This window comes from Drosophila innubila (genome assembly GCF_004354385.1).
Source record: "Drosophila innubila isolate TH190305 chromosome 2R unlocalized genomic scaffold, UK_Dinn_1.0 1_C_2R, whole genome shotgun sequence".
Lineage (NCBI taxonomy): Eukaryota > Metazoa > Arthropoda > Insecta > Diptera > Drosophilidae > Drosophila > Drosophila innubila.
Genome location: NW_022995374.1, coordinates 19,935,461 through 19,949,083, shown reverse-complemented (window position 1 = coordinate 19,949,083; position 13,623 = coordinate 19,935,461). Strand labels below are relative to the sequence as shown.

General features: G+C 37.9%; 1 protein-coding gene across 2 annotated transcripts in view; it reads right to left on the bottom strand.

The window, feature by feature from the left end:
* Positions 1–13,623, bottom strand: part of LOC117785720 (filamin-A) — a 33,777-nt gene that overhangs the window by 18,058 nt on the left and 2,096 nt on the right. Inside the window, exons 2-10 of one of the 2 annotated variants that reach the window (XM_034623921.1) lie at positions 10,260–10,612; positions 5,922–6,572; positions 4,818–5,123; positions 3,995–4,731; positions 3,642–3,912; positions 3,105–3,446; positions 2,770–2,967; positions 1,724–2,175; positions 937–1,361 (exon numbers count right to left, since the gene is read on the bottom strand). In XM_034623921.1, the coding sequence (XP_034479812.1) occupies positions 937–1,361; positions 1,724–2,175; positions 2,770–2,967; positions 3,105–3,446; positions 3,642–3,912; positions 3,995–4,731; positions 4,818–5,123; positions 5,922–6,572; positions 10,260–10,496 (3,619 nt within the window). In that variant the 5' untranslated portion in view covers positions 10,497–10,612. The remainder of the gene's footprint in view (positions 1–936; positions 1,362–1,723; positions 2,176–2,769; positions 2,968–3,104; positions 3,447–3,641; positions 3,913–3,994; positions 4,732–4,817; positions 5,124–5,921; positions 6,573–10,259; positions 10,613–13,623) is intronic. The other variant, XM_034623922.1, reaches the window with a different exon arrangement.

Sequence of the window (13,623 nt, the reverse complement as noted above, 5' to 3'; positions counted from 1 at the left end):
TAACTACAACAAAAACAACGACGGCAACGGGAACACGACGTCCGCATTTGGATATTAGCATATTTCTTTAGCCATAGAAATCTCATACAAAAAATCTTTTCGATTCGCTTCACATTCCACAAAACAGTTTTTTTTTTTTTTTTGTAATTCTTTTGGATTTTTCAGCTTAAACCGTTGATCAATGCATTTATTTGATGACAAACAATTTCTTTTACATTTTGCACAATCACATAAATAATTCTTTGCTTTTCACTCTTTTTATGGTAAATTTTCTTGGCTTTAACCGTTTTCGATCCGCGGATATCGAGCTACGACTCCGTCGACGTGTCAGTTTCGTTTCAAACGCGAGCTGTGACTGATCTCTGCCAACGCCTCTCTCAGCCACAACACCCAAAAACTTGTTCAGCAGGTCGCGCTCAAAGTAAGCGCGGCAGCGAGAGACCGCGTCAGAGCGTAAAGAGCGCAACGAGAGAGTGGAAACAGGTGAGCGCAGCAACAAGTGATCGCGCATAGCGTCAGAGTGAGCAATACAAGTGAGTGCATTGCTAGCGCTATCGCTCTCGCTCTCTCACTCTCTGTCTTGAGCGCAGTTCCTGAATTCGCCGCACAGTGGCTGGCATGTGTTTAAAAAAAAAGCAAAATTGCCAAGAGCCAAGACGAAATAAGTGTATATCATAAATATTTGAAAAATTTGGCCATAATAATTTTATAGTAACTCCAAAAATAAGAATCTTCTCAAATTATAATTAATTTAAAGTTTATTCTAATCTGTTTGACATAAAGAACTGAAGATTTCAACTTGTCATGACCAATTTAGTTAAGAGTACTGCAAAAGAATGCGGTACTCCATGAAACCGTCTTATATGGCCTTAAAGACACCCACAATCTCTGGTATTTATTGCGTAACATTTGGTATTCTGTTTTGATTGAACTTACCTGGCACCGTTTCTCCATTGAAGGTGATCTGAACGGTGTGTGTTCCGTGTTCGTGGGGTGTAAAGCTGGCGATAAAACGTTGTCCGCCCAAAGAGCGTACCGAGGACGTGACACGTCCGCCATTAACAAGAATTTCCAGATTGCCGGAACCTGCCTTGGAGCCATCGATTTCGAACTCAACGGGTCTTCCGATGGATCCATTGGGTATATCCTGTACTCGTATAGCTCTAGCACCGGTTGCATTGCCTTCGATGGGTCGGAAACGGGAGAGGGAGCTGTAACCATAGCCAGTTCCCGTCTGAGGACTGTGTCCATTGCTTTCCGTCACCACATGCTCGCTGGACTCCTTGACGGTCTTGGTATAACCGCCAGATCTGTCCGTATACGTGTTATTTGAGTGTGACTTGACTGTGATGGCACTGGGTCTGCAAAAAAGCAAAGTTCGATTAGTAATAGTCTACAGAAAATGGTGACTGCACTAAGAAATACCATTGCTTATACTTAAGAAAATCATTATCTAATTTAAATTGCCCTACAATTTGAAATAAATTCTGTAAAATTAAAAGTACTTCCATAAACAAATTATTTATAGCGAAAGGCGAATTCCACTTAAATAACGGACCAAAATGTATTATTTTCACAGAGAAGAATTCCTTATTTATAAAAAAAAGTTCTTATTTTTATCTGCAATGAATTAGAATTTTCAATATTGAAGTAAATTCTCTCTAAACGTATGAAAAGTAATGCACGGTAATATATATTTTTTTTTGAGTGAGGCGAGTATTACTTGTAGCGCTCCACATCGTCGGGTGAGTCCCGTCGATAGTCTGACAGTTGTTGCTGCTGTTGCTGTTGTTGTTGTTGCTTGTGCAATGCGAACTTGTTGTACTGTGTGTTGCGTTGTGTCTCGTTGTCCAAATCGGGCCGTGCATAGTTCAATTCCGTGTTCAGCTGCGTCTCCGTCATGTTCGCCAAGGATTCGAGCGAATTGTGCGAGAGCATGTGCTTCGTCTTATTGATCACATCCCAGCTATCCCGACGTGCCGATGCCGGTTTCATGGTGGATACACGAACATTCGACGAGTGATCGATTCGTGGTTCCTGCGATTCAATCCGACGCAATCGCTCCGTGGTTCCATAGAGCGAGGGACTCGCTCGCACATTTGAATCCGTCACATAATTCGAGGTCGACTTGTAGGTCGATGACTTCTCCACAGTGCGCGATGACTCGTAACCGTTCTGGAAATTATAATAATATTAGAATAAATTTAGGAATACAATATTGTATTGTTCTCTTAAAGACATCGTATTTCGAAAATTATTAAAAAGGATATAAAATAAATAATACTGATTTTGAATATCGATCTTTTTGAACAGGCTATTTGCTAATTTTTACGATTGTGATGAAATGTTCTAAACTTTTTTGGATTTTTAATTTTATTATGTGTGCTTTATATCTTAAAAGTTGCCCCTGAATGCTCTTTTTTGGTTTTGGGAGCATTGACAGCAATTTTAATAGCTCTAGCTATTGTCTTATCTTACACCCCATAATAAAATAGTAGAAGTATAATTTATTTTGTAGCTCTAGCGTTTTGAGTCTCAATTTTGGTAGCTTAAGCTCTTTGATTCTTTAATTTGGAATGCATAAAAATTAAAGCTGAGTTATGCAACTTTTCATAGTTCTAGCTCTTGGAGTCTCTGTGATCTTGGTGATCTGAGGTTCCACAAAAAATTTGACTTTATCGGCGATGTCTCTTTCCTCCATAGTTTTCAAGTATGCATACTTTAAGTGTCAGCTATGTATTATAATGATAGTTCTTGAGTTTTGAATACCTTGTTGAGGGTGTTGGTCACCGGACTCCCAATGCGATGTGTGGCTGTCGAAATGTAGGCACTGTTGGGTGAATAACGCTGCACCGGCGAGGCGGAGGCGTGACGAGGGCTGCTTGTAATGTTCCGAGTGGAGCTCTCAAATTGATTTGATGTCTTGATGGTCAAAGGACTATGAGAATGCAGTTCGCTGGAGCGCGTCTATATTGATTAAGTAGAAGAAAAGAGAAATTTTAGAGATTGGCAAGTTAAAATTAAAACACATAATTAGAAACAGATTTAAAGAGTTATTTAAATTTGTAAACAAGCACAAAAACGATCGAACAAAATTTAGTTACATTGAGTGTGGGACTAGGAATTGGACTTAGAGAGCTCGTCAGCTGCTGTTGATGTTGATGGCGTTGATAGCTACTGCTACTGTGGTGGTTACTCTGCTGATGGTGGTTGCTCATCAATTCCCGCTCCTCGCGTGGTGCTGCCAACTTGGGTTTTGCGGTCACCCGCCGTTGACTGTAGAGTTCATTTTCCTTGTCGTAGTAATAATCATTCTTGGTCGAGCTGCTGTTCGAGGTCTTTGAGTCCCGACGTCCACCGGCTGCCGATTCCGTATACAGATCGGCAGAGTTCAAATACTTCACGGTGGGTGAACCACTCGGTGGTGTTGGGGACGCTTGATTCTCCTGTCGAAGGCAATTTTGAGTGTGTGTCAAGGGGGGAGACAAGGGATGTAATTCTATTTGGATGTGAAGTTAGCCAAATTGTGGACAATTTTGATGTGCATTGTAGTTGGGTGGTTGGGTGGTGCAAAGCGTTAACTAAATAGCCCCGTGCCACATGCAATAAATGAGAATTAAGTGGTGATTTATTCAACTTACCTCGCTCTCCCTTTTGTAATATCTGGAGCTGGAGCTGTGATAATCGGTTGAATCTAGTTTGGGCGAATACTGCGGTGAGTAACTGTTGGTTCTCTCCGCCGTATTGTGACTGTGCAGTTCCCGGCGAGAAAGCGACGCATTGCGATAGTCATTATGACGTGCATTTGTCGTCGAGATGAAGTGCATCGATGGACTCTCCGAGCGATGTTTGCTCTCATGCAACGGACTGCTTCGGGTCTTCCCCGAACGTCCCTTGGTGCCCACGCGCATGCTGTGGAATTAAGCGAGGATTAGTTGAGAATAAGAACAAGAATTCTGACAGAGATTCTACACTCAGAAAAAATTGTACTCACATGAAGGGCGATCCCTTAACGTCGTAGCCATTGAAATAGATGTAGACGCGATATTTGCCATTCTGACGCGGCATGAACGTCACTCGATACTTGTTCTCCACGATCTTCTCCACTGAGCAGACCAACGAGTGCTTGTCGTGGACAATGTCCACATGGAGTTCACCACTGACGCCCACGCCACGGGCATCCACCTCGAAGGTGTGAGCACGCAGAGGCATCGCACCGTCGAGACCATGAACAGAGACACCGGAGGCATCGAAGACGGCACAGGTGAAGGGACCGCCTTGGATGTGACGTCCCTGGTACGTGATGGCAATCTCCCAGATGCCCGCCTCGTCCGGCTTGAATATGGCACTGTGTCCCTCGTCGATCTTCTTCAGCGGACAGTTGTGGGAGATTCCCGTGGGCGACACAGCCGTGACCAGAATGTCTTCCGTCTTGGGTGCCCCTGTGGCATTCACCAGCACCTCAACGAGACTGCCCAGGGCACAGGGTGCCATGCCAGGTGGCGCCACCTGCATGAGACGTGGCAGCACACGGAAAAAGTGTCCACCAAGAGAATCCTCGCCAATTTCCACAACAATCTCGTGCATGCCATAACGTTCCGGCACAAAGACACCTTCGCCATGAGGATTGAGACGGACAGGTTGACCGGGATGTCCGGATGGAGGCAACACATGACAGCGCACGGAACTCAAACTGATGTCCCTGGACATTACATCGATGCGGAAATGCGTCTGCGTGTGAAATGTATATTAAGCATTAATGCATTTCTGGCCAGGCATTCCTTCCATTCCATTTCCCCCATTCCCTCCATTCTTACCGGTTCGCCCACACGGCCGGATGTGCTCTCCAAGTAAACGTTGACAAGGTCGGACAGTGGGGGACGCGGTGGCACCCACTGTAGATGCGCTGCATACGCCATAATGCCCAAATGCTCCACTTCCGGGTTCGCCATGTCCTTGGGCGTCAATATGGGCTGCACTCCCAGCTTGGCGCCCGCATCGACGGCCTTCCTTATGTTGTTCTCGTAGTGAAACGGATCCGTGCTGAGCTTGTCCGGCGCAGGAGCCGAACCTCCCAGCCCCTTGATGATTTCGCAAAACACGCGTCCATCGTTCCAATCGCTCTGTAAGTGCAATTGAGAAACGAATTTTAAATTATAAAAATGAAGAGCAATTTTAAATTGAATACATTATGCCAAAAATCTGTTAATAAAACAAGAGAGGTAGTCCTTAGAAATATGATAAACCTTTAAATTTTAATTTATATAATTTATATGAATTATTAATAAACAAAAATTAAAAACAAGATGGCTAATTTTGTTATTGAAATTCACATTAAGCTGGGAAGACACTTTCAGATCAAATCATCAACTTGTTGTTGCAACGTATGAGTATAGGTAAAAAAAATGTACATAAAATACATTTATCATTACTCGCTTGGAATTTCAAAACTGATTAATATATTTACAATTTGTCATAATACTTTTTTTTTGGCTAATAACAGACACTGCGATTTCAAATTAAACACGTAAATAAATGCGCAATTAAAGACGCGCAATTGAGCTAAGTGTAGAAAATGGTCAAACAAATTAAATATTTTAAATAAATAAAATTTTGATACAGACTCAATTCAGCATGAAAATCGGTTGAGTTTTTATGAAGTTATGAGAGATCAAAGTTTTTGAAAAAATGTTAAGCTATTTCGTTTGAAAATGGGTTGAGTTTTTATAACAAATATTTCTACCAAGTAAATTTGATATATAAAAAAAGGTTTGTTATAGTTAATTTAAACTGTCATAGATAAAACGAGATAGTGCCACGTCAGAAAATTTCAAGTCATTCCAGCTTTGAAAGTGACGCATGTTAAAAGAATGTTTTATAACTGTTAAGTAAGTGATAGCGTTGTCATATTGTGAACTTACCGTAAAGTTTTTCACCGGATCCTTGACCTGAGTGTTAACCCAACGCATTGTGGCATTATAGCCAGGTCCGCCTGGTTTCATGAAATACGATAAATACGTCATGCCGGATAGTTCATCCAGCCAGGGAGATGCCAGATACTCCGGTTCGAGCACCTTGGGCACACCGAATTCGCGTTGTGCCAGATTCATGGCATTGGTGCAGTTGCGCACACTCTGACTAGGATCGAGACTGCGCCAATGGGGAAACAGACCCGGCTGACAATAGTCGAGAAGTGCGGCCAGATTAACGCCGCTATTCCAATCGGTGGTCAGATTGTTGATCTTGCAATCGGGCAATGCCGCCTGCAACCAGGCGAGCATCAGTTTCCTTGGCGGGAATTTACTGCGTCCAATTTGATAGCGGACAATCAGCGACCAGATGAGTCCCAGAATCAGCTTGATATTGCCATTGATTATATCGACGTTGCCAATATTCACCAGCTTAATGTGATCCGCCTCAATGGACTTTAAGGCCGTTGTGGCATTTTCCAGATAATGATGTTGATTCGCCGGTCGACGATTCCAGGATGGTTTCAATGGACGCGTCTGCAGACTCTCGACCAGAGCACAGAGACAGGTGCCATCGCAAAAGTCCGTCGCCCAGTCGTGCACCTGTCAGACAGAAGAAACAAAAAAATGCTGAGCTTAGTTATTTGTTTAAAATTTGTTTCAACTATTTTTTTGATCGGAGGCAGCTTTCAATGGGCGTTAATTAGCATTGTCTGGGCTCCAACTATGCATGTTTCCCTAATGTGCCGACACACCTGCCAACAGACAAACTTAGCCAACTTTCATAATGGACAATCAAAAACAACACTACCACAATAACATCGATTTAAACAGTAAGCATTTTCAGCTTTAGCACATCGAAGATTTGATACTCTTGCAGAATAAACATTATTAAGAAAGTTGTTTTCTACAGAATATCAATTTTATACAGGCTCCTGTGCCAATCAATTTTTAGAATATCTTAATAGACTGATTTTTCGTGTCAGATATATATGTAAAGGAAAAATTGGTTAATGTATGAAATATTTATGAAAATTTGTATGAAACATACAAAAATTTTCCAAATTAGAGTTGAATTTTCAACCGATCGTTCTAAGAACATTTATAGAATATTTAGTTTTCGAATATACTAAAATAATTAATATTTCGTAAGTTATATTTTTGAGTTTGAAAGTGCTAATTTTGAAACTAAGGATTTCTAAAGTGTAAAAAATTAATGAGTATGAAACATAACAAAATGTTACATTTTCAAACGTTCGTTCCAAGAACAACTATATAATATTTAATTGTCTGAAAAGACTAAACTAATTTAAAATTTGGAAATTATGTGTTTGAGTTTAAAAGTGCTAATTAAAAATACAAAGGATCTTTTGTGTGTTAAATATATTCTGGCGAGACAATAGTACCCTTTAAAAGAGTAAAACAACAACAAGGAGAAGGCTTGTATTGGCCCACATTTGAGGGGTATAGCGTGCGAAGGTGAATCGCCTGGCAAGTGACTTGGCCCATACTCTCACACAAAAAACTAAAAGCTGGAGCAGAAGGCGAAGATGGAGTTGGAGCAGTTACAGTGGAGCTTGGCTTTCTCCGCTTGCGTCTTTGCAATTTTAGCATTTGACATAAAGCTTTTTATCTAGGAGCTGTCAGCAAAAGCCGGCAAGACAATCGCGTGTCTCTCGCTGTTTGTTTTCAGTTCGTGCCCATAGAAAATATTCACTTGATGCCCATAAAAATCTCGCACATTGTAGTTTGTTGTTATTGTGTATGTTGTTGTTGCCTCTCTTCCTATATAACAAGTAGATACAGTTGGGGGCGTTGTTATTGTTGTTATTATTTTTGTCTTTGTTGTTGTCATGTGCGCATAACCTTTAAATTTGCAAGTCTCTTGACTTTTTTACGATACGTCTGCACAGTTATGTCCTCTCTCATAAATTCGAGTTGTCTGTAGCAGCACGAAATTCTTATCTTATATCGCATATATTTATCATACACACATATGTAGAAATAAGAAATACGTATCTATATGAAAGGGATTTTTGTGTAGTTCTAACAATTGTCCCATTCACAATAAATTCTTTTGTCATAACAGTGTGTCAAAATAATGTGTGAAATTCCTATAAGCTTAAGTATATATAACTTGTATAGAATATGTATATAATAGAATAAACATATTTACGAGTATGTGTGGAAATGTAAATAAAGAGAATATTTGTGAATTTCTTCTTAATTTAATATGGGAAACTCTTATTAGATCAGACTTGAAAAATCAATTTTTATGCATTTTTATTCACAATAGACAAGCGCATAAATAGAAATATTTGTGCTACTGTTGCCTGCCAAATAAAGTATATTTTGAAATTGTGAAAAGAATTTGTAAATAAACTACAAAAAAGAAATACAATACATAAGCTTTGTAGTCGACAAAATAACATATTTAGAAATTTATAGAGCTCTATTTCGATATTTAAATAATTTAAATTAGTTTTTAAAAAACTCAATACATACATAATTGTAATATTTAATATAATAAAAAAAAAAATTGTAAAAATGTACATATTTATTAAGGTCGAAAAAGTTTAAATTTAAGTCTTAATATATATATAAATTTTTATTTTAAAAATTATTTTGAATTATAATAGGTAGTAAATAATTTATTGAATGTTTTTAATTGAAATTAAATAAAGAAATAACATTGCTCTAGCTTTGCATATTTGTATCTGAGTTTTGAGATATTTAGTTTATGCTTCTTTCCTAACTTGATTTTTTTCACCTGCAAATATGTCACACAATGTCAATTGCAATTTCATTAGCCATAAAACGCGTAAGCTAGAATATAAAATGCACACTTGGCACTCTCAATTTGGCATTTCGACCTAAATAAAGTAAATGAGTTATATACTCATATATGTACTCGTATATTGTCATTGGTTTGATGCTCAATTAGCGCTGTTTACAACTTGACTCGACATATAAAATACATGCATATATTTATTTACGAACTCTGCCCATTTTCGAGACCTTTTACGACCTTGTGTCATCTCCCTGTGTCATCTCTCGTTTTTGTTAAAAATTCATGCATAAAACTTGAACAGATATAAAGACTGTCGCTGGATATTTGCAGTAAATGAGCTTTGATTGATGCTGCTTTTGTTTTTCTTATTTTTTTCTCTTTTTTTAATTTATTATTAAATTTTATAAGCTGCGTTTGGCGACCTTGGCATTCAAGCGCCCAAATATGGTCAGGCCAGTTCATGTGAAAAAATTCGTAAAGGCAATTCGAAAATCAACTCGAGTCTGGCTTTCAAAATTGACAAAATGAAATGCAATCGAAATCACAGCGTGTAATTGTAATTATTGACCGACGCATATATGTATGTCTATATAAATCATTACCTTCTAGTGTTCACTTTTGCCATTGAAATCATCGTGGGCGTTGCGTATACGCCACGTATGCGTGTGTGGGCGATTTATGAGTCGAGTTATTGTATTATAACTAATAGCGGGGTGGTGTGAGACCATTTAAGGCTAACTTTACTTTGCGGAAGAATACGCACACACACACATGCTCACTCAGAATCAATCCTAATTTATAGTGACAAAGGCAGCCACCTGTTGAAGCGTGGAAATGGCGTTTGGAATTTTCCCAGGCCCTGCTATACGCTTAAAGCATGCTGATCTAATGTTATGCTCGTAATGTATAGTATATCAAGTAATTATTTTGACAATGAAACAGCACTTAAAAAAAAAAAAGTTATATTTTCTTTTCACAAACAGAATTGTTTTCTTCTCTATTCTTTCTCATAAAATTTATTTTCTATATTTAAGGAAATCGCCATTAAATTTGAATGAATTGAGAAAAATTTTCTAATATCGAGAAATACTTTTCTTCAATATAGAAAGCATTGCCCTAAAATAAATGGTAAGCTTTTATGAGTTTATAAATTTTCTTTTTGTGTAAAATAGTTTCAGAATTAATTCTTTTTTACTTTCTTCTAAAAAAACATTAGCAAGTATTTACTTTTTGCAACATTTTAAATTAGATACATTCATTTTGTTCGTTGTGAAAACAATTACTTGACATACTGTATTTACGTATGTCTGGTAAATGCGTGTAATTAATAGTTGTAGACGTATTGACATGCCCGACCCATTGACTGAGTAACGAAGCGTCGTATTGTTTGCAGTCTCGCTTGAACGATCTAAGCAGCTGTTACGTAAGTTAAACCCTACCCAGAGTTGCCACCTCCTGCTCCTCTCCCTCTCGCTCTTCCCCAGTTGCTTTGCACTCACCTGCATGCCCGTTTCTCGCAAATGCTCGTTGACCCAATTGCGAAAAGTGTTCGCCTGGATTTCCACCCACAGATCCTCATTGCCACGTATATTCATGCCCTTGGCAGCGGTGCCCTCGGGACTCCGGGCCACCAATCCGGCATGTGTGATCTTTTGGGTCTCCGTGCTGCCATCTGTGTTGTGCTTCAATAAGCCCGCGTGCGTCACCTTGGCGCCCTTGATGTCTTTGACGTCCATTGTCACTTCACCACACTTCACTTTCCGTTGCGTTTTGTTGGCTCAGTTTCATGCACCATTGACCAACAATTGTTTCATGTTTTTAAATATTTATTTATTTAACTTTTTTTTGAGGACTATAAAAAATTCTATTAAGTTGTATTAATTGAGAAACACGATTTCGTTTTCGTTGTCGATTTTTATTTCGATTTCCGAACGCACGCGATCATTGCCCAATGCAAACTGAGTGGCTGCCACTTTGAAGCCACTTGCTTTGGGCCAAAACAAACAAGCAGCTAACTGCTGAGTGCAAAAACAATGACGTCATGCCAGAGCTTTAAGCTCGTCTCAAACAGCAACAACAACAACAACAATCACAGCTAAAATGTGGGCATGCGAATCCGAATCTGGCTATAGAAAAACTGGTTTCCAACGTTTTATTCCAAGTCAAAACGAAGCGAGCCAAAAGGAAAATTGAAAAAAAAAACTCTGACAATAAAAATAATGTGAAAAAGAATGAAAAAAATTCACTTAGTATGGAATTTCGCCGCAAAAAAACTCAAACAGTGGGCAGAAAAAAAAAAGTTTGTAAATAAAATAACAAGACAGAAAAATACACAGATATCTCGTATATTATTGTGTGTAGGAAACTGTAAGTCTTTCACAACAACCACAACAACAACAGTTAGAAGGCCGTCAAGGTTTCTGCTTACAACCAACATAGACAATTGTTTGGCCAACTGACTTGGCCAACTCACAACTGGGCCCGGAGAGACACCTTTTGGGTGGGTGTCTCGACAAGACTCCAATCAAATGTGGGAAGCTGAGAAACTTCACTCTCCAAATCCCGCACAATTGTTGCAATTGTCTCCGTTCCATTGACTGTTTGTTGTGTGGACAATTTCACTTACTTTTACCGCAGGAATTTAGTTATTTGTTTAAGTTTTTTTTTCGATAAATTGAAAGCCACTTGCAACACGCTAATTGACTGCTTGCCAAAAACAACATTGCGGTCTTGTTAGCGGTTTTTCCCCTTCACTGTCTCCCTCTCCCAGTCAAATTGACCAACAACATTTGCATTTTGGCATAAGACAACAAGGCGTCAAGAAGTGCAAAGGCCTTAATTGTCGGAAATCCGGTTTAAGAATATATATAATTTTCACATATATCATCTTGCGGATCACATTACAAATATCCAAAAATTGTTTTATTGTGCTTATTGAGAAACACTTTATTTATTTGATGATGACATCACTCATCTTCCATTGAATCGCGACAATTTGAGCGCGCAGCTGTGATTGAAAACAAGTAAGAATGCTTGTATTGTGGGTAATGGACCAGAAAATACCCTCTAATTAGATATCGACTTCTTCTATTTCTTTTTAGACTCTCTTTATATTATAAAAATATTATTATAGTGTGTTAAGAAAATGTAAATAGACTAAAAAATACCATTTAACTTTGATATTAACTACCTTTCTTCTACTTCTCGTGAAAATTAATGTTGGATCAATAGAAATCATTTTATTACTTTCATCAGAATTTATCTTATAAATTTTAAAATTAATAATAGTTTGTGTTAATTATTTATTTATTTTTTAAGTTTATTTTAATTTTGAATAATTAAATTTTAATTTTGAAAATAAAAGTCGACTGCTTTTAGTCAAAATAAAAAAGTAAAAAAAATTACTTAATTAATAAATTGTCGTTAAACACTCCCATCCCTTTTCAGAATCTAGTCTGAAGTAATTAAAGTAATTAAAAAATTATTGGCTCTCAGCCTATTTGACCTACTACTCTTAAATTTTAATATTTTGAATGATTTTATTTTTAAATGGAAATAAATTTTTAATTATCGCAAAATACATTTATCTTATTTTTAACATACAATGATTGCTGTAAGCCACTGTACATAGTATCATAAGTTTATAGTATAAACTTTATACAAGTTATGAGAGAAACCTGAATCGAAAATTTTTGACTAAATTCTGATGAAGATTCTTATAAAACATAGCTGCATAGAAACCTACATATTTGGCGAGTCTAGCTCTAAACATCAAAAGTCAAATCCAAATCTTGGGTTAATGATAATCAATAAAAAACAAGATATTTGGCATAGAGAAATGCAAGTTAACAGGCAACATTTTACAGGGTATAACAAGCAGTATATGAAATGGCGTTGCGCACACAGCATAAATTTAAATTGACTGCAAATAGTTGGAAGTGAATTCCACATGTAATGTGGTCAACAGAGGCTGGGTTAAAAAAAAATAAAAAATAAGCGTTAAGGTCGTGATCATATGGATTTATGTACATACATCTGACTAAATTGAACTCAACTCGACTGAGATTAAATGAACTGAAGTGAAGTGAGATTATTGAGCTGTTGCAGCTGATGTCATAAGTTTGGCATTGGCAATGAACCTGGCCGTAATTAGTTGTACTCGTATTTAATGAGCACGCGTTCTAAATCGAGTCATTTACTGGGACAAAAAGCCAGCACTTTTCCGCAAGGTCATGGGAATGGGAACAGGCAACAACTTCAACTTTAACTTCAACTTCAACTTTAACTACAACAACAACAGTTTTTAAGTCTAGCTAACAACTACCAACTACAATTGTGGCAATGCGAAGTTTGCACAGTTGGTCAAGAGTGCAAACAGGCAATGAAAGTGTTTAGCTTGTTGCCTCATTTGTTTGCCGTTGTTTTTGTTGCTGTTGTTGTTGTTGTTTGTTAACATCTTTGACGTGACTCAAACGAACAATTCAAAAAAGATACACGCCCAGTTTTAGTTTTAGGGCCATGCCCATTACATTACGTAAGCAGTTGAAAATATTTTAGATTTACACACTTAATCGGGTTGAATAAAATTGGACAAGTTTTAATTTGTATTTGCATTTTTATTTATTTTTTTTTGCACACCAAACGATATCATGAGCTTCATGTGTAGGTGGTTCTCCTTATTTTTGTTGGTATTTTTACACATAGTATTTCAATTCGATTTGTTGTCCGAAATTCGCCTTGCCGAAACTCCTACACAATTCACACAGTCGTCGTCGTCATCATCGTCATCAGCACCCACATAAGAATGGAGCTGACTTTTGATATAATATGGTTGTTGTTCTTGTTGTGGTTGTTCATGTTATT